At 38.8% G+C, this 22557-nt stretch overlaps 1 protein-coding gene across 1 annotated transcript; it reads right to left on the reverse strand.

Annotated features, from left to right (window-relative positions):
• Positions 1-1762: 1762 nt before the first annotated feature.
• LOC6630017 (dipeptidase 1) lies at positions 1763-21601 on the reverse strand. The gene is made up of 8 exons (XM_002053374.4): positions 21220-21601; positions 12742-13462; positions 12613-12682; positions 9818-9994; positions 9656-9740; positions 9513-9588; positions 9251-9389; positions 1763-4258 (listed from the first exon to the last, which is right to left on the reverse strand). The coding sequence occupies exons 2-8, from the start codon at positions 13389-13391 to the stop codon at positions 4151-4153; spliced, it is 1305 nt and encodes a 434-aa protein (XP_002053410.1). The 5' UTR covers positions 13392-13462; positions 21220-21601; the 3' UTR covers positions 1763-4150.
• Positions 21602-22557: the final 956 nt, after the last annotated feature.

The following is a 22557-nucleotide window of genomic DNA, read 5'->3' on the forward strand; positions in this document are numbered from 1 at the left end:
TTTGGGATTGATTTATGAAAATAATGCTTAGATATTATTAGTAAATAACAAATAAAAATTCAAAGTCAAACAAGCCAAAATTTGAAAAAAGAAATTATTAAATAATAATAATAAATAAGTATAAAAAAATTTGCAACATTTTTTGTAGGCAAACTGCATTTGAAATGAATTATACTTAATTGAAATATTCAGTATGATAAATTTGTATTAATAGTCATGTATTTTTTACTAATTGGAAAAAGTATATGCGTAATTTTTTTTTTTTTACATTTAATACTTATATTATTAGTATTTTTATTTATATCTCACTTCAACGCTTGTTCACGTTTGACATTAGGTGCCCATGTCCAACATATATAGTTTTCTTTATTTTGGTAAGCTTTGCGCATATTTCATGGCGTATTTTGCGTTAGTTTTGCTTCGATTTTGTTGTGCTTTTTATTGCTCTTTGGGCTAACTGATGGCCTGCGCAGAGTGCTGGCAACAACTTTTGTTAAACATTTGTTGCCAAAGCCCGTTTAATTTCGACTGCCAGCGAAATGATTTAGGAAAGGCGCACGTTTCGGGCAGCCAACTGCTGTTGCCAAGGACATTGCCGCTGTTGAAACTTTATTTCATTTAATTGAAATTTTATGTAAAACATGCATTTTGTTTGATGCAGTTTTTTGTATTTCGGTTTTGTGTTTTTGTTTTAATATAGCTCGCGACAGCATAGAGAAATGTAAATGTAAAATGAATAATATATTGCAAATTGGTATAACCATTTGAATTATATGCCGAGGGGGCTAACTGGGTAGCAATGGTAGCAAAACTTGACCTTTGCCAAAATGAGATAAATTTCATGATTTTTCAATGTTTGAACTTTTGGCCACAGTGCATACACACATAAATTACATGGCCAGGGGGCTGCGGGCGATAGCAGACGCTTTTTTATTGCAACCGAAACTCCACCGGACTTTTATCTTTAGCTGGGCGAATAAAATGAAATGAAATAAAATGTTGGGTTTCTACCAAAATGCACGCAGATAAGCACAACGTTGTTGCTGGATCGATATGTGTTTATACCCATCATTCCAAAGATGGAAGGGTATACGCACTGAATGGCAGCGAGAGCAGGCTGTAAAATGAAAAAAAAATTAACATTTTTCAGTTACGTACAGGGTATCTGTAAGCTCAACAATCCTGCAAGCTGTTATTTTTGCATTGTTTTTAACAAATTGACAGACAAACTCCGTGCATATATCTCAGCTAACAGGATGAGACAGCCCGACAGACCGACGGAAAGTAAGAACGCCAGCTGCAGGATGTGGATGTGTGACTGAAGTGTTTGTTGAGTGTGTGTTTCGAGTGCAATCAGCACAATAACAACAACGACGACGACAACAACAACAACAACAACAGCAACAACTATATATATACATCAGCAATAACAAGAGAAAAAACAACACTATGGCCAAGGACTTGAAGTTCCAGGAAGTGTTTCAGCGTTGATGGCTGTTGGGAAGTCTTCCTCCGGCAGACAACAGCAAGAGCACTTCTAAAAGTGAAATCCATGTTAGAAGAGTTATTGGCGGCAGTCAGAGTATGCAGATAAGCTGTTAGTTATCGGAAGGTGTCTAAGCACAAGCGTTCGCATTGCCAGGAATCTTTCAAGGTATTTTTAAGCCAAAAGATTGCCCACAGGCATTTTGGATTGGACAAATTGAGAGCTATTTATGGGTTCGTAAATGATGTTTACTTACATTTCGCTAAAACTCTCAGAAATTTCCATTTATGTGTTAATATTTATTTCTTTTTATTCAGTTTCCACTTTCTTCTGGCCACTTATGACATTTACTCATAGTTCACACTTAAGAATTCTCAATTTGGTTATTATCCACAACATTTTATGTTAATTTTATTTTATGTCTTACACATAATCATACAATGTTTTTGCTATTTATTCATACAAATATTTACAAGGGTAATACGCTGTTCACTCAGGCAAAACCATTTTGGCGTCTGTTGAGCTCAGCTACATACATATATATATTTATATATATATTATTTTCTTTATTGGAATTTTCTATAGGAGTACAGTTAGGTTAATTAATGTTATCATTATCATTAGTTGTATAATTTAATGTAATCAATAAATGTATTTGTTTATGTGGCAAATTTTACAACTGTCTTCAGCCTCTGCTGTTAGTCAGTAGAAATTGTTTAAATATTTGTTTATAAGTAGGTAAGTGTTTGCTCTCCGTAGTTGTGTGGTGTTATCCTGTAAACCTTTTTTTAGCTATTAAATAATCATAGTTATTATAATATATATAATTAAATTTCCGATCACATGTGTTTTTTGTTTTGTTCTAACTTCACTTTGTTTCACCCCGTTTAAACTTTAAATATGTTTTGGTATTTTATTTTTACAAAAGAAATGCTCTTGTTTGTTTTAGCTTATGGTTTATTGGTTTGCCTGCACGGTACAACCCCAACCTAAGCCAAACAAACAATTACAGCTTTGTTCACATTTCAGATGAAAATTGTTTGTAAAATTATATTTGTTGTTGTAATCAATAATTTAAAAAAAATATGTACCTTTATGTTTGTATATATTTTATTATTTGTGAAATATGCTTTGTTCTTTTTATGATTCTGATAAACATTTATTGTTTTGCAATTCTTTTATTAAAACTGCTTTTGTTCAATGTCATCTCTTGGTATTTGATTCATCATCTATTTATTTTGTATATTTTTCAATGGATTAATGAACTTATTTGCAATGTTTTTGGCGGGTTGACTTTTATTTGGATTTCATAATTACACAATACTTAGTTCCCATTATTTGAATATCGATTAAAAAATTATGGTCGAAGCCCTCAAAATCCATAAACGATGCTAAACGTGCGTGTGTAGAATTCGTTCGCATAGTTAGTGTGTTAGTGTGCGCGCGAAAGCACCTGACTAATTAATTTTTTAATTTTAATTAACTCATTAAAAGTACAATTTCTACCACTTCGGTTAAGCTCCAAACGAAATTAAAATGTAATCAACTAACGCTTTGTTTTAATTTGAATTGTAATTTAATAGACTAATGGCCACTGATGGACGCAGCTTTTCATTTGTGCTTAACAACTGCAGTCATTACATTACCAAGCTGTAGCGAAATTCGGGCAAAATAGGTAATACGATGAATCATTTTATATAAAAAAAAAATAAATAAAAAAACTGAGTAAAATGTTTATGCATTGAGCTTGTCGGTTTTCTTTATAACAAAAAAGAACAATGTTCTTCGTAATTTGCCACATATATGTATATAGCTTCCATAGGCATATTTAAATATTTTTTTAATTTTTATATAATAACTTTTTCATAGAAAAAATATGCAATGAAAATTAGTTTATGCTCTCCGCCTGAATCAGGACATTTGAGACGATCTTTTTATTTGTATTTTTTTTTGTTTTTGTGTGTGTTTTCACTTTTCCTATTCTTTGCTTTTTTAGCCAGCTTTTGTCTTTCCTTTTTTATGTTTGTTGTGTTTTTGTGCGTTTGCCCTACGCTTGTATTCTCGCTTTTGTCTAGGTCTTAGCTACTTTTTTTGTTGCTTACTCTTTGCGGATCCTTGCCTTACTAAGTGCTAAAGATGAAAATAAACATGACAATGATATTTATACAATGTTGGCTAAGCTATGGTAACCTTAGTGTTGAAGTGGTTGCCAGGACGAGAAGGGCGGAAGGAATATAGTGGGTGGGCATATGTGTGCCTTAGTGTGTGTATGTGAAGTATGGCTGCCGCTATGCCACTTTGTATTTGTTTATGTGCACGGCCAGCTGCGCACAATGTTGCCAGGCAGCAGCTGCTGCTTGGAGTCTGAGCGATTGAAAATATATGTGTGTGGGTGTAAGTAAGCACGTGTGTGTGTGTGTGTGTGAATGTGTGGTACACATACTTCAACACACATACACTATAAAAACAAATGCTCGCATGTAACGACGAAAAAACTTTGTCAATTAACCTAAAACAAGTTTCACTTTACAACACGTACGCTTGACATAATTTCTTCTCTCCCTTCTCTAGATCCTGGCATTGATGTGGGTATGTGTGTGTGTGTGTGTGTGTGTGTGTATGTGTTTGCAAAAGCATGCAAAAACTTTACATATGAAGAAATTATCACGTTCTTGGTCCTTGATACCGACAGTAGGATCTGCCCATAATGTCCTCAGCTGGAATTGACTGATCAATCGGTTGCACTCGCAATAATTCCATTTGATCACGCACCTGAAATGGAAACCAAATAAAAACAAATCTTAAATACTTCTCAACTAAAACTTCTGTGCCATGCGGCGTATGCGCAATATAAATGTAGTTTGATTAGGTTTGCCAACAGCTGCGCCCAAAAACTAATAAAAGTGTATGGCATATGCGAACAATTTTGGTGTATTCAATTGGCACATCTTAAGTTTTCAGCTGTGCAAAGCAAATGGAGAAAGTTTTTGCTTACTATTCAAATGCAAGTTCAATTTATGTTGACTCTTAGAAGCATTTTGCGTTATTAATTACATAAATGTTGAGTATATGACAGGCATAATAGATATTGAATTGAATGTGCTGCATACTGAAAATTGACCAAAAACGAATTGAAATAAATTGTCCAAAAATATATAAAAATATGAAATGAGTTCAAACGTGAAATAAATACTTTCTTTGCCTTTAAATACACATTGGTGGATTTGTAATGTAGCTTGTCATCACAATTCCATTATATACTATTTTATTGCTCACTTAATTTGTAGGCAAGAGTTATTATTAATAAAGAAGATAATTAAATGTCATAAAAATAATACTTAATACATAATAATACTTAATTTAAAGCAATACAATATTTATACTTATCAAGGTGTACTGCACTGTCTTATACGTATAATATTTTCTGCTTAAAATTTAAGCTGTAAATAAGCTTTTATTATTTTTATTACACTTTAAAGAATCTCTTTTAAACCTAAAAATATTTTTAAACAATTACGGATGAAGCAAAAAACCGTTAATTTAAGCTATAGTAACAACTTTACAAATGATTTTATAACAAAGTCGAATAGAATTTAAAGGAATTTAATTTGTTCGGTAACTTAAGCGGGTTCATTTGGTCATTTGGCTGCAGAAACCTGTTTAGCAAGAAAAATTCTCATCGTTATACTGATCCTAGCCACTTATAAAGTAATCATATTCCCATTAAATTATTTAGCCTTACAAAGCCATTCACAGGCCGTATTGGCAACGCATTACAACGAGTCCTTAAAGGACTTCTAAGCCCACAGAGAAGCTCGTTCTAGCCTTTTGCGTATTGTTTGGCCAACTTAGTGTGGGCTTTGCAGAAAGTTTGAGGCACATTTTATGCCGCGCAAAAAACAGGCGAAACGGGAGCCACAATAAAACAAAATATATGCAAAAACAAAAACAGAAAAAAGGAAAAAAAAAATAAAATAAAAAATAAAATAAAACAACAAAAAATGTTTTGTTTTCAACACCAAACACCTTTTAAGGCCGCACAGCTGCGTCAGTGCGGGGACAGGACAGAGGGCGAAGAAAAGGCAGCCGCAGTTAAAGAAGGGCAGCAGCCAGCGAGGATAGGATGGGTGGGACAGGCAGAGGCAGCCAGCTCAGCCCATTTCCGGTGCTTTGTTTGCCGTATAACAATCGAATTTACGACTTTTTTATGAGGCTTTATGTGCGCGCTGCTTGCCACATACAAACAACAATAAAACGTCAGCTTTGGCTCAGACTGTGAGCCGCAGTCATTGCACTTTGGCCACGCCCACTCCGCCCATTACCCTATAAGTTCTTTGTGGGATTTGCCTTTGGCTACGCTTTCCCGGCCGCTTTGAGTTGCATTAATGAAAAGCACATTTCACTGTTACATTTGAGTGAAAAGTTCAAAGCGAAAATGGCTGTTAAAGAGCCGCTGCGCCATTTTCATGCTAACCAAATCAATTGTAAGAAGGTCAGTTCGCGCGCACACACACACACACACACACACATACATATACATCCATAGAGGCTGAGTACAGACACAGGCCGGCAAAAGGATATTTAAATGAATTTGTCTCGCACAAATTGCTGCCATTTGCCGAGGACTTTTGCCCAATGCCGCCACTTGGGCTATGTGTCGTGCCAAATGCCTTTCCATGCTCGCATTAGATACTCTCATAAAAGGCTAAAATAAAAGATACATTTACACAAACACAAGCAACGACCTCAGCAGATCCTCAGCTGCCTTGACTGCCTCTGCTTTTGTCTAGATAAAAACTGGCGTCAAGAAAATTATCATGTTCATGGCTATGGCTGCTGGGCCTGTAGCACCATCAAAAGGCCACCCAGACCTTACCCATGCACCCCGTACGCCACACCCCTTCACCCACATACCCAGCCATCATTTGTGGTTGTTGTTGGGTCGCATTGAAAAGGCGCCACAGCATGAGCTGAACTGAAGCATTCCCACGAGCTGACTCAAATCTCTATTGCCCTAATTTCGCTTATTTTTATCACTTCGACACACTTATGGGTTAATGGTAGCTAGTGGGCGTTATATAAAATTTAAAGTACTTCAAGCAAAGTTTGCTTTAAATTAATAAAATAACTAGCATAACATTTATAATAACAGTAAGCATTAAATGATTAATTGTTATAATAATATTTATTATAATAATACATTTAGTTTAAAATTTCAAAAAATATATGAAACCTGTCGAATTGAAGCTGATTTATTTAATTGGAACACATAACAAGGACTACAAGTCGCAAGCATAATAAGTCCTCGTGCGTGTCTGGCATGAAAGGGTATAAAATAGGCATTAGTATGCGTGTGAGTGTTTGCATAAGAGATGACAATCATTAAAATGGCCTTTTGCCTAATTTCTATGACTTGCTTAATTATCACAACGATGCCAACGCCCACTCCAAACACCAACACCCATGCCCACACTTATACACATAAGCATATACAAGTACAAACACAAATACAAGCACAGACACAGACGAGAGACACAGACGAGAGACACGACAAGAGTCCCTGTTGACCTACTGGGCCAAGGCTTTGGGTTTGCGCCCTCTCCAGGGAAAGAGCATTAAGCGTCTAATAATTGAACGTTTGAACAGGTTTTTGTGTTCATTTAATTGCATTACAGGAGACGGTGGCTGCGATAATATACATTTTATAGCAAATTCGGGTCACCAAACGCGATAAATGGGCCTTGCATAAGAGTTGTGCGCTGATTTTTTTGTATCAAGCTTTTACGCGGGTTGGGTTCCGCGCGTTGGAACCAAACGTATAAAATAATACTCAAATAAAAAAGGGCACCGGGCAACATTTTTTAATTACTTTGTGGCAGAGTGAACAAAAATGGCAACAAACTGCAAAGTATAACAATGCGAGCACAATTCTTAATGAGCATTATGCCATATAATAAACACTAAAGGCTGTAATATATATTTATATATACTTTATAGCTGCCTTTCATATATAAATATCTATATTCATTTTTTTATTGCTCCTGAGTGCAAAATGCAATAAAAGCGCAACGATTTTAATCAGCAGCTTTGCAAGAGTCGGCAACACTTTTTGCCTTGCTCATGCGGCTCCCTTCGCATACACATTACTAAGTAAGTATGTACATGGCAGAGCTCATTGTAATCACATAGAGGAGCCATTGTCGGAATGTAGTTTACTTTTTGCTCAGTGCACATAGAAAAGAAGCGCAGAACCAAAACTAATTACAATGTTGCAGGCAGATAAGGCGTCAGCCTCGCTACTCAGAGTAAGAGTAAGAGTCAGAGTCGAGGACAGAGTCAGAGTCAGAGTCAGCGTCAGAGAACCAGAGAATAGGAATATGATTAAAGTTCGCAGACGCAGAGACAAGCGCAAAATTAAAAAAATGCTGCGGCATCTCTTTTTCGTGAGGCGCAGCTTATGGGGGTTTTTATAATGAGCAATAGCAATAAAATGAGCGCCACACGCGCAAAGTTCAAAGAGGGGCGCATGATTTATTATTATTTGGTATTAAATCTTTAAATGACCAGCTACCAACTCGACTTGGACATTTTAAATTAGTTTTCAAACAATAGCAATAAAGGTCCCAAACAAAATATTAGTTTCACATTTCACTATATGAGAACGTTAATTAAATTAAAATTTAAGTTGCAATTTAATCAAACTATGGACAAAATTTAACAACGCATGTGCTTTCAAAAGTGGCCAAAAATAAACAAAAACCTCATGCTGTTGCTCCAAAAAATTAACAATACATCTATTGCAAAATGAATATGTAACAATTAGGGCTGGCAAAATCAAGCAGTTCCCACTTTCAACAAAAAAAATAAAACTGTGTAAGCCGTTTGTGGATGAACAAAATTCCTTTGCAATAGTTACCAAACAGTCTGATCCTAAATGTTTGCTCAGGCAGTCATTCGACTGCAAAGCAAACTCTCTTCGAATACTTGGCTGAATGGTGCTAAGCATTGAGTGGCATTCGTAGTCGATGGAGTGACCTGCTCAAAGGACTCGCACACACAGTGACTGACAATTCAACATTCAGGCAAGGCGTATTGAATTAAATTGAATTGAAGTAACAGCAACAGAGCTGCCAAAGGAACAAATAGAAGCTGCAAGCAAGCCGATCCTGGCCAGCTAAGCATAGAGCAAACATGCTGACCACATCCGCAAACAAACTGCAGCAGCTTCTAGTGCTGGCTGCTGACTGCTGTCTGCTGACTGCTGGTCATGCTCATGTATAAATATCGGAATAACCATTTGAAAATCCTTTTAAAATTATTTCACAACTTGCGTCTTTTCGACGCCAGAGTCGCCCCAGTCATAGTTCCGCTCCGTTCTTGGCCCGTTCGCTATACGCACCAAGAATGTGCAAATTCCATTGCAAAGCCACATTATTCTCTTTATCCTTTGAAAGGAATTTTCCATGTGCAATAACAAGCAAGCCAGAGAATGCAGACGGCAGCAGCTACAGCTACAACTACAGCTTCTTACTGGGTTTTTTTTTTGTTTTTTTTTTTTTGAAGCTGCTCAACAGTGGCTCAACTTGGGACACGTTTTTTGTTGACCAAGAATTGTGCTTTTGTCTAGAGCTCTGACTAAGCCTTAATCCGCAAGGTAATACACAACTAGTCGAAGCCATCCAGAAAATGCAGTACACAGTGAACAATGGAATGCGAATGGGCAAAAATGTTTTTTCTAGCAATTTTTTTTGGCTTTTCACTCACCGCTTCGACTTCCTTGAAAACGCGTATGAGATTTCGTCCAGCCAGCTTCGCTATATCCCCTTCAGACCATTTATCTGACTCGAGCAGGGTTGCAAAGAGATGCGGATATTTTGAAACATCCTCCAAGCCTTTGGGCACGCTGTCAAAAGATCATACAAAAAAAAAAAAAAACATTCCGTATAAATAACAAGGAAATACTAAAATCATACGCGGAATATAGCAAAACATAACAACAACCAACAAAATTGCTTTGTTAACTTACAGATTGACGCCATCGTAGCCAGCCCCAATGCCCACATGGTCAATACCAGCCACCTCGCGTATGTGGTTTATATGCGCTGCAAAGTGAACAGAACAAAATAGGTTAATTCCATAGTTAAGTTTCTTTTAAATCGGCAAACCTACCCACAACATCGTACAGTGTCGCCTGCCCCGAGCAGCTGACAAAGTGCGGATAGAACGCAACCATAACCAAGCCGCCGTTAATGGCCTGTAAAGTAAGAGAGCCCCATTAGATTAGGGTCCAGTATTTAATTGGCTTTCATTTGCAGCCTGTTTATTACGTACAATGCGCTGCAATACATGATCCGGTACATTCCGAGAACTATTACATATGGCATGCGCCGAGGAGTGCGAGAATATGAGCGGCGCTCGAGATGTAGCCAATGCATCCAACATTGTTGGCACCGATACGTGCGACAGATCAACAATCATGCCCAAGCGATTCATTTCCTTCACCACAAGCTGTCAAAGGGGAAAAAAAACGATATGACGTTCCAAAATGACATAACTCCGCGCGGTGATATGACGTTCCAAAACGACATAGCTCCGCGCGGTGATATGACGTTCCCAAACGATATAACTCCGCGCGGAGATATGACGTTCCATGACGTTCCAAAACGACATAACTCCACGCGGTGATATGACGTTTCAAAACGACATAACTCCACGTGGAGATATGACGTTCCAAAACGACATAACTCCGCGTGGAGATATGACGTTCCAAAACGACATAACTCCGCGTGGAGATATGACGTTCCAAAACGACATAACTCCGCGTGGAGATATGACGTTCCAAAACGACATAACTCCGCGTGGAGATATGACGTTCCAAAACGACATAACTCCGCGTGGAGATATGACGTTCCAAAACAACATAACTCCGCGTGGAGATATGACGTTCCAAAACGACATAACTCCGCGTGGAGATATGACGTTTCAAAACGACATAACTCCGCCCGGTGATATGACGTTCCACAACGACATAACTCCGCGTGGAGATATGACGTTCCAAAACGACATAACTCCGCGTGGAGATATGACGTTTCAAAACGACATAACTCCGCCCGGTGATATGACGTTCCACAACGACATAATTCCGCGTGGAGATATGACGTTCCAAAACGACATAACTCCGCGCGGAGATATGAAATTCCAAAACGACATAACTCCGCGCGGAGATATGACGTTCCAAAACGACATAACTCCGCGCGGAGATATGACGTTCCAAAACGACATAACTCCGCGTGGAGATATGACGTTCCAAAACGACATAACTCCGCGCGGTGATATGACGTTCCAAAACGACATAACTACGCGCGGAGATATGACGTTCCATTACGTTCCAAAACGACATAACTCCGCGTGGAGATATGACGTTCCATGACGTTCCAAAACGACATAACTCCACGCGGTGATATGACGTTCCAAAACGACATAACTCCGCGTGGAGATATGACGTTCCAAAACGACATAACTCCGCGCGGAGATATGACGTTCCAAAACGACATAACTCCGCGCGGAGATATGACATTTCAAAACGACATAACTCCGCGCAGAGATATGACGTTCCAAAACGACATAGCTCCGCGTGGAGATATGACGTTCCAAAACGACATAACTCCGCGTGGAGATATGACGTTCCAAAACGACATAACTCCGCGTGGAGATATGACATTCCAAAACGACATAACTCCGCGTGGAGATATGACGTTCCATGACGTTCCAAAACGACATAACTCCGCGTGGAGATATGACGTTCCAAAACGACATAACTCCGCGTGGAGATATGACGTTCCAAAACGACATAACTCCGCGTGGAGATATGACGTTCCATGACGTTCCAAAACGACATAACTCCGCGTGGAGATATGACGTTCCAAAACGACATAACTCCGCGTGGAGATATGACGTTCCAAAACGACATAACTCCGCGTGGAGATATGACGTTCCATGACGTTCCAAAACGACATAACTCCGCGCGGAGATATGACGTTCCATGACGTTCCAAAACGACATAACTCCACGCGGTGATATGACGTCCCAAAACGACATAACTCCGCGTGGAGATATGACGTTCCAAAACGACATAACTCCGCGTGGAGATATGACGTTCCATGACGTTCCAAAACGACATAACTCCGCGTGGAGATATGACGTTCCAAAACGACATAACTCCGCGTGGAGATATGACGTTCCAAAACGACATAACTCCGCGTGGAGATATGACGTTCCATGACGTTCCAAAACGACATAACTCCACGCGGTGATATGACGTTTCAAAACGACATAACTCCACGCGGTGATATGACGTCCCAAAACGACATAACTCCGCGTGGAGATATGACGTTCCAAAACGACATAACTCCGCGTGGAGATATGACGTTCCATGACGTTCCAAAACGACATAACTCCACGCGGTGATATGACGTTCCAAAACGACATAACTCCGCGTGGAGATATGACTTTCCAAAACGACATAACTCCGCGCGGAGATATGACGTTCCATGACGTTCCAAAACGACATAACTCCACGCGGTGATATGACGTTCTAAAACGACATAGCTCCGCGCGGTGATATGACGTTCCACAGCGACATAACTCCACGCGGTGATATGACGTTCTAAAACGACATAGCTCCGCGCGGTGATATGGCGTTCCACAACGACATAACTCCGCGCGGTGATATGACGTTCCCAAACGACATAACTCCGCGCGGAGATATGACGTTCCAAAACGACATAACTCCGCGCGGTGATATGACATTCCCAAACGACATAACTCCGCGCGGTGATATGACGTTCCCAAACGACATAACTCCGCGCGGTGATATGACGTTCTAAAACGACATAACTCCGCGCGGAGATATGACGTTCCAAAACGACATATTTCCGCGCGGAGATATGACGTTCTCTCTCTCTCTCTCTCTCTCTCTCTCTCTCTCTCTCTCTCTCTCTCTCTCTCTCTCTCTCTCTCTCTCTCTCTCTCTCTCTCTCTCTCTGTCTCTCTCTCTCTCTCTCTGTCTCTCTCTTTCTCTCTCTCTCTCTCTTTGCTTATCTATTGAGCAAACAAATTATAATTACCTTGCCAAACTGGGAGAGTCCACCTATGTGTGGATATTTGCCCGGCTCGTCAACTTTGCAGCAGTCCGCCCTGTAAACGTTGATCTATTAATAATTTGCCAAACCAATGGCTGTAGCCGTTCGACTTACCAAGGTGTGTTGCAGGTGTGAGTGAGTGTAAGATATCGAGCGCCCAGCTGATAAAACATGCGCAAAACGCTCAGACTGGTGCCGATCGCATGGCCACCCTCGACGCCAATCAGGCTGGCGATTTTGCCCGTGCGATGGGTTTGCTCGATGCCCGCGGCGCTGGTGACCAGCGCCATGTGATGCGGATAGAGCAGCACTAGGCGTCGTATCAAATCGATCTGCTCTAGCGTTAGCTGCACTGCATCCAGATGTTGTGAGGAGCAGGGCGCGTAAGCGGACCAGAACTGTGCAGAGACCATGCCCTCTTTGAGACGACGCAGATCCGTATGGCTCCAGGCGCTCGAGGACCAGGGTGCCAGTTCGCGCAAATCGCTGCCAAAGTGAAAGTCCTTCAGCTGATTCTTGAGGAACTTGCGTATATTCCAGGGCAAATCGTTGTGACCGTCGATCAGCGGCACCTCCTTCAGCACGTTCCGCACACGCTGCATACGATAGTCGAAGTCCGCGTCGCCGCTGCTGCTGCCGCTGCCGCTGTTGCTTCCGCTGTCTGTGCCAATGGCCGTGCATCTTAGAATGGGCAGCATCAGCGGTAAATAGACAAGGGTCAAGCAGTTGAGGCCACAAACCTTGGGCAGCTTCCTCGATTTCATTGCCCCCAGGAGCAGCTAGCAGCACAGCAAAAGCCACGCAGCACTCACATTGATGATGTTTGTCGCTCGAACTGTGGGCGAAAACAAAATATATATATACATAAAGTTGAAGTAGAAATAGAAATCCGGTGTGGAGCACGCTTACAGCAAGAATATTGCATGTGATTACTATTTGTTTAGCTGAGCCGATGGCGTGATTGAGCTATTGAAACTTGTTGGCAAACAAATGCCATAAATATAACGCCCGCGGACTCTTTGGTTCTCGGCTCTAGCCACGACTTAGTCCTGGCCGCAAACATAAATAAAACTTTTCATATTTATTTCCGAGCCAACTTCGATATCGAGCCCGCGCACCAAATGCATAAAAATGCACAATAAAAATGCAAAAATTATTTATAGCAAACTTTTTGCGAGCGGATCAAAAAAAATATAATAGAAATAAAAAAAGGCCAACACCAAATTTAAATAGTTTCCACAGTGGGGCAAAAGTTTCCAAAGCGACACCAACGGTGAGTGCTAGAGTGAGACAGCGTAAATTCTTGCCAAATATTTGGGCGTGTGCGGCAAAAGGGGGGGCTGTTCTTTTTCACGACTCTAGTGGGATGACATAAAGTTTTTCCTGAGCTGCGGGTGGGCGGGCAGCAAAACACTATATGTTGAAAGGAAATTGAAGCCAGCTTTGACTTGGGCTCTGCGAGCAGCATATGAGAAAGCCACAGTTGCCGACAGATGCCGAGGGTATTGACCGGCAGGCACTACCCCAGTGCCCACTAACCACCTCTCACTAACATTGAGATTTCCTTTTTATTTTTCTTCCTTTGCGGCATTTCGTTTTCACAATTTTCTTTACGAAACTCAAATTAAAGTTTTGGGCCAACAGCAAAACTCAACTCAACTATACTAAACTTCTCTAATAGTTTTTAATGCATAAGTCAGCTTCATATAAAACAAGATGCCAAGATAATAAAATGCCAACTTAAGTATTGCGTAGATAATAATGTTTATGTGCGGCAAGTTGACGAAAACTGATTTTCAAAAGTGAATTCCTTTAAGAAATCTATCGAGAACCAACGTAGAACAAGTATTACACTTAAGAATAGCTTTTTAGGCAGCTAATGCTTTTTTTTTACATATTTAATATATTAACGTTATCAAGTAAAATGGAATAGAAATAGTATTTAGTAGCCGACCGAATTGCGTTAGATAGGCACCGAGTCTCGAATTACTAAAGTGAATAAAACTACGACTATAGACTATCTATCTACTATCGACAATCTACTATCTACTTGCTAAATAGTTAAGAATCGACGACTTTATACGAGGAAGAGAAGACTCCAAGCTCATTCAAGGCATAATTAGTTGTACAAAATGAAACGATAAGGGTCTATAATAAAGTGTTAGACAGAGAAGTTTAGTTGTCTGGTCAATCCAGAAGATTGGATTTCACACGTAATTAAATTATGAATAAAGATTTTGCCAAGCATGGTTAGTTGTTGCACACAGTATGAAATCAACATAAAATTTAGAAATTCTTCCTTGAAAGCAGGCTGATGTTTTAAAAAAAAAATGTTTTGTTTTGTTGATAGTTGATTATGATTAGATATTTATATATTTAAATTCAAACATCAAACCGATTCTAAGCATTAGACAGATAGAACTTTTTGTTTTCATTCACAAGCTTTTTAAGAGATAAAATATGATTATGCACATTTCTTGTAAACCTTGCTATTAAATAAAATAAATATAAGTTTATATGCTTACATGCAAGCACTGATATATTTGCAGAGTTTAAGTTAAATTCAATCAATATTATTTTTGATAAATGTCCATAATTGATTTTATGTTTAAGCTCAATGATAAATGCTTGCCAACGATATATTTCCAATTAAAAACAATCACGTATCATTCCAAATGAGCATGCAGTTCGTTTTGTGACAATTGTTATTTTATAGAGCAAATGGGAACTTGTCCTCGGAAAATTCAATTTTCATTCTGCTCATTAGTCCAATTGTGATGGCAATTCTAACTGTAAACATGTTGTATAAATGATTTGCAGTTTTCTACGGCATTCAGAAGAAGAAAATTGGTATTTGTTTCTGTGCTTGTATATTTGCAAGACTTGGCATTTGAAATAGTTTCTGTTCTTCATTTTTTTTTATTTTTATATATATTTGTTTTGTGGAATTCACCATTTTTTCATTTGCACAAACTTCATATGGCGTCTGAGGGTGTGCATTTTGTAGAGCATACAAACATGCGAAAAAACATGCAGCATGCTGTGCAGGGAAGTGGAAGAGGGAGTGAAGCCATAGAAGAGAGACGGGAGGCATGAATTCGTATGTTGATTTTTATGGTCTGCTGCCTGGGCACAAAATGAAAACATTTCACTCTACGAACTTTTGCGAGGCTATCTTATCCGTCTCTCTCTCGCTCTCTCCCTTTGTCTTTTGCTCTACTCCTTGTGCCATTTTTAAGGCCAAGAATCTTTAACTTTTTGCCTTATCGAAAATTATGCAAAATTGACAATGCCAATAAGGACGACAGAAACAAGAAGAACACGCAGCGAATTTCTCGTCATGCGAAACGTGACACAGGCGCAACGCACGAATTGTTAATGCAACAACAACTACAACAATTAATGACACGCCAAAGGACCGAAATGAGCGCCGATTGGGTTAACAATAATAACAACAACAACGACAACAACAACATCGAGCTGCCAACAATCAACAAACGGCTGCAAAATCGAAAATGTCCGACGCTTCGTTAAACATTTATGCCACTGACGGCAACTGAAGGGCCCAATGTTTGATCTTTGATTTAATTGCCATACGATACATTTCATTGTTAAGCAAGGCACAAAAGGAATCGCAAAGTAATGCATTAGAGTTCTACAAAACAACAGAGTACAAATAAATCGAGTTGAGCTAATATGCCTTGAATTACACTCATCTTACCTCATCCACATCTAAATACCTTTTTGTCAGTTTAAGAAATGTAACTCTCAGATAATTTAATATAAAACAGATGACTTTAATATTAAAGAAAAACATTTAACTGTCCCAATTTTCATTTTGTTTTGAGTGCTGCATCAAATAACACATGCTAACACAAAGAATTTATAATCTAGTCTAGTAAACATCAAGAAAGCCTCTTGTTATGCCGAAGATTAAATACCCTCCTATAAACTAATGTATGTTTTGAAATAAAACTTTAAAACAAGACAAATGCTTTTTTGTCATAGTTTCTTTAAATAACAGAAATCGAATACAAATTCAAATTAACATATTTTTAAAAATACAAATATTACAAAAATTTACTTGTTCTTGAGTATCAAATGTTTATAGTTTAGAAAACAACGAAGTTTGAATTGTTTCTAAAGTCCGCTATACAAAAAAGTGATGCGAGATTCAGATACAGATTCACGTACAAGATACAGAATCACATTTGCTGATAAAATAATAATACTCTTCCTTAGGGTATATCCAGAAAATATTTTGTTGTTCGCCCAAAATGTAATAAATTGCAATATTTACAATTCTTTTGTGGAAATTGAAGAGTATTTATTTCGGGGAATATACTCGTATGCGAGCAGAGCACAAATTTTGGTAGGTTGTCAGTTGGCACACACAAAGACACGCACACTCACGCACACACACGCACACAGATGCAAATACACTCGCTGGGAGCCAGACAAAATGGGCGCAAGGATAACTGCGTACAACATTGCGTATGCGCGTTGCCTCTGCAAATGCGAATGCGAATGGAAATGGGAAGGGATGGTTAGGGGAATGGGAATGGGAAGGGGGATGTCATGCGACTGTAGGGGAAGTGGGTGGATGGGCTGGAATGTGGAGAATCGTACATTTATTGCAACATATAAAACATTATTTTGCATGGCCTCAAAAAAAAACGGCGCGCAACCGACACATAAAAAAAATGAAGAAAAGCGGAGCGCGCGTTGGAAAATTGCAGCAAGGAAATGCGACGTCGTCGTTGTCGCTGATGTCGCTGACTCTGACTGCGACTGCGACTGCGGCTGAGACTGAGACTGAGACTGCGATGTTCTGACTGCTGTTGGAATTCTCATACAAAGTAGCAAGCGAATAAATAAAAATAATAAAAATATACGTTTCTTTCGACATTAGCGCTGCATTAAAGGAAGTGGCAGAGCGGCATCCAGCGAGTCGCCAAACGACAACCGAAGTCAGAACCGGCTAGTGCCGCACTTGTCGTCCTTCATTTCCATGCGCAGCCAAGGAAAGGAAACGTGCCGTAAACTACAGCAGACAATCAAAATGCATTCATGTGCGCTTACTTAACGTTATTTATAATCAACTCTACTCTGCAGCCCATGCACCCCTCCCCTTCCTTGACCGACAACTGCTGCTATTCGTGCTGCTCCTGTTGACTTTGCTACCGCCGTTTGCCTTGCTTCCCCATTTCATTTGCAAGCATTCAGTCGCTCCCCATTCATTCAGCTCCAAATTCCATTCAATACGAATTGTTGCGAGCCATCAGTCGCACAGAATTTCCATTTGCTCGCAATTTCCACGCCTTGCCTTTGCACAGTCGAGCATTCCTTGGGGCTGCACGAGTCCTGCACCATGGCATGCCCGTACCGTGTTGCCCATAAGCTTGATACAAAATTTTCGTTACTTTTTTTTATTTTTTATTGAATGCCTAGCTATAATAATAATAATAACTCGCCTTGTAGTGCTGGAAGGACTGCTCGTGGCGTTTTATTCAAAATTTCAACTTGCAACAATTTTCCATTTTGATAAGCATCATAAAACACATTGAAATAATATTAAGAACCAATAGCTTGAGTTGATCCTTGAGCCATATAAACAACCTTCAACCTTGCTTTTATATTTTATTGCAATTTCACAAAAAAATTCAGTTAATATTTATCTAGTTCTAGCAGCTAAATTCGTACTTTTATTAAAAATGTTTTCAATTAGACATGCGAATTTTGAGAGTTCAATTATTTTTCTGCCTATCTGAGTCCTTAAAACCTAAACACATTTACATATGCATATATATATATATATATATATATATATATATACAGTTGTTTCAATGGACGATAAATATATGATACTTCTGACAGAATTTAATATATTTTGAGAAATGTTTACAACTGTAGAGGAAAATGCCCAAACTGCTTTATTAGAGCTGAAATCTGTTAATTGTTATTCCACTCTTATTCCACTTTCAATAAAAACTTATGAGGGAAACAAAAGTAAGCATATGGCACAAATTAATTAAGTGCAACCCCAAATAAAAATGGCGCCTTATGTTGTCGAAAATGGAAATTTAGAAAGTTAAATGAGAACACACAGCACAACCTGATGTTGTCGCATGCGTGTGTCTTTGTGAGTGTGTGCTCTGTTTGCATTCACATTTTTGTTTTCATACATTTTCATATTTGTTATTTTTTGGCTGTTTTGAGCTTACTTCATTCCTTTCTTGTTGGTAATAAACAACTAAAGCCGAACACAAAACTGTACAAATACTTATACAGTCAAAAAAAAACAACCTGTAAATATTGCACACTTTTTAGCGCCGCACCAATACAATGCCAATTACAACAGCCGCAACAAAAAAAAAAAAAAAAAAAACTAAAGCGCAGGGACCTTAAGGCATGCGTACGCAAAAACGAATTGAAATAATTTTACAACATTTTCATATTTTAACAGCAAGTTGTTTTTATACCCTTGCCGAGGGTATTCTAATTTTGTTACGAAATGTGTAAGGTCTGTCTGTCTGTCTGTCCGTATGCTGTCTATGTTTCTCTCAGTTTTAAAGCTATCGTCATGGAACTTTGTTAAAGTCCCTCTTTCTGTTGTACTCAGTACATATTAGGTTCTTGGCAAAAAAAATAAATGAATAAATGCTTCCTATATATATGAAAAACCGTATCAACATCAGACCTCAATATCTTATAGCTGCCATAGGATAAGGCTCTTGTGTTTTGCGTGCTTCAAGAAATAACTAAACTCGGCATTAACTATTTTCGCTGTGCTTCTCAGTTGCGGGCAGCGCATTATGGGTATTATGAGAAGATTGGGTCGACAAGAGTATTGGGTCTTCGGTGTGCCGAAGATAGCCCTTCATTATTGTTTGATTTTCCTTTGCTTTTGCCTTGACAGTTGCTTTTGCGCTTCGTCCTTTTTTTGTCTTTGGTGCGCATAATTTATGCACGAGCTGGCAACCAATTGTCAGCCAGCCAATAAAAGGTTTAAAAGCTCTCCCTAAAAATGCTACGTTAAGTTTGTGGCTTTAACCAATCGCAAATAGTTATTAATTAAATTTCCCGAAGCTGCTCGCCAATTGGTATAAATAATATATATTAAAACAACATTACAGTAAACATAAAAATGAGCGCATTATTTAATTGTTATTTGAGCCATATAATTTCATTTGTGTTTCCTGCGTATTTTCTTCTTATGATTAATGCGTAAATTTCTATAATTAATATTAACAAACATGTTTTTTGTTTTTCAACATTACAAATTATTTACGCATCTCTCATATTAACTATGAATTTTTTCTTTTCGTTATAATGCAATTTATTTACTTACTGACACAAAATCAGTTTACAATTTTAATTAAATTAAACGATATCATTTTGATTTTTACAATTATAATAAATCGAATTATTATAATTAGAATCAATCTGTAAAGAGTATTAATTGCATTAAAAAGTCTGCAACTCGAAGTGGGATTCTAATTTGACTTCTGGGCGTATAACTATTGCATTAGTCAGATGTCGAAACTATTTTGTCAAATTTATTGCCTTTCATTTGAAAAAAAAAAAAAATGAAATAATAAGACAAATATTTTCATACATTGCTTAAGCCATAAATGCATTATTATTCAAATGCTTGCACACAAATATATTTTGTTTCAATTACATTTTCTAGCAACACCATAATTTATAATTTTATAATATATCTGAACAAATTAATTAAAATATGTAAACAAAACTTCAGTCAAAGTTGATGTCTTCGAAAAACACTTTAATCGATTTTGCAGTTAAATATCAACAAGGGGAAGAATCCAAACCATTTTTGAGGATATTGCCCTAATAACAATTGTGTCATAAAATTCAAAGCTCAACCGTTGGTCAGAGACATAAGCACGCCCCATGGGCACCTGCTGAGAGGTAACAAGGACTTTAATAATGTCACATCAAAAGCCACGCAAGAAATAGGAAATGTGCAGGGGGATAGTAGTGTCTGAAGGGGAGATTCAGCTCAAAGTTCAAAGCAAATTGTTGCGGAAGGCAAAAATGAACATTATCATCAACAGGAGGCAGGACGATAATGCTCGGCTACCATCTATGGGATACTCATTTCAACAAATGCAGACACCAAGAGAAAGGTTCGCAATACACACACACACCCACAGTACCATTAAATGACATTGTCTGTGGGTGTGTGTGTGTGTGTGTGTATATTGGCTGCAGGACTTTAGGATCTCAAAGACGGGGGCAGCGGGTGTTTTGACAACGCACAGCATTCGCATGTCGCCAGCTGCATATTAATGAAGTGGCTGCCAGGCGAATGGGACGGATGGGGTTTTGCGGTTGGGGTTTGGGGTTTGGTATGCCTGAGGGCAGAACGAGCACGGTTTTGCCAGAAGCAGTCATCAATTTCTCAATATTACGAATTCGATGGCAAAAAAAATCTGCATATGAACCGCAGGGGCACAAAATGTGGCAGATAAATACATATAAATAAGCAAATACATAAAGATACACTCCTACAAATGCGTGTGTCTATATGCTTATGGGCATAGATTTATGGGCCTTTCTGCTTACCAGAATTGTGCAAACCGTTTAACATGCTCGCTCGCTTATACGCTGAGACTTTAAGCTCTGACTCCAACACTTTTCCGCCTGTTAATTTTGTGTTTTTTTTTTCTCGTTTGCTTTTCTTTTTGTTTTGGTTTCGGTTTTCGTTTTCTCCTTTTTGCACTTCACATGTAATTCACATAATTTTCTTGCCTTGATTCGCACTCACGTCAACAAAGTCGCGTAATTACTGTCGCAGTTGCCGCCTCGAGGGCAATGGCAGCTACGGCGTATACGTAACGTAATTTGTCCGAAAGCGTATGCGCGTATGTATGTGTGTGTATGTGTGAGGCGAATGCAACACGTGCGGTTGTTAAAAATCCGCGCGATTACCACACAACTCATCCGGCCGAGGCACGAATTTGAACTGAAATTGAAACTGGCGACAAATGTGAAACAGGACTCGCCGCACAGTGGGCCGCACACGAAGTCGACACGAACGGAACGGAACAAGCGAGCGAACAGACGAGCGCTGCGTTGAGAGCAAAGACGACAGAGAGCGGTTTTCTGTCTGTGATTGTGGCTGCTGTCGGCTGCTGCGTTAGATAAGAAGTTAACTACTTGCATGAGTTAACAATTTAACTAAGACAACTGAGTTAATGTCCTTTAACCACACATCCTTGAATAAACACTTATCCATTCAGCAGCTGGCATCCTGGCAATATCAGTTTTAAAACTAGATGCTTCAGTTTTAAAGCCCCTTATGTTAATTCCCACTCTACCAGAAGTTTGACCCATCATAGATGTGCTTCAGCCTTGCCAACCACAGGCTACAGCGAAGGATATGTAGAGAGTGTGTGTGTCGAAGAGAGCGCGCATGAAAAGGCCAGCCAATTATTCTCTTTCGCTAATAGTGGGAAAATTTCCACGAAAATAAAGGGACTTTTGCGCTTCTCTTAATCAGCTGTTTTGTTTGGCTGTCAGCTCGAGTCGAGTCCTTTTGCATTGCAGGAGGTCAGGCATGCTTTCAAGTGCTTTGTTAAAGTTGTTAGTCCTTACAATGGCTACAAAAGGGGGCACGCAATTTAATGGTCAATCTTTTGTGTGTGAGTCCTGTTCAATAATATTCCTATCGGTCTGGCTTTCCTATGTAGCAATAATGCTAATCGAAATTAAATGGACTTGTCGGTTTAAAAGGTATTGAATACATTTCAAGAAATGCTGGTTAGCTTAGGTCAGTACCGAAGCCAAGCTCATAGTCCTTTAACTTAGACTATTAAACAATATACCCGTATGACCTAATGGATTTAATATCTTGTAGACCCAACATTTTTATAATGCTCATAAGGGTTTGCCCGTATCTAA

This window comes from Drosophila virilis, chromosome 2, assembly GCF_030788295.1.
Source record: "Drosophila virilis strain 15010-1051.87 chromosome 2, Dvir_AGI_RSII-ME, whole genome shotgun sequence".
Lineage (NCBI taxonomy): Eukaryota > Metazoa > Arthropoda > Insecta > Diptera > Drosophilidae > Drosophila > Drosophila virilis.

Excerpts from the sequence above, each read along its gene's own strand:
- LOC6630017 (XM_002053374.4), bottom strand. The coding sequence starts at position 13,391 with ATGAAATCGAGGAAGCTGCCCAAGGTTTGTGGCCTCAACTGCTTGACC. Across the intron at positions 12,683-12,741 it reads CACACCTGCAACACACCTTG|GGCGGACTGCTGCAAAGTTG; the intron begins GTAAGTCGAACG and ends CAACGTTTACAG. Across the intron at positions 4,259-9,250 it reads TTTTCAAGGAAGTCGAAGCG|GTGCGTGATCAAATGGAATT; the intron begins GTGAGTGAAAAG and ends TTTCCATTTCAG.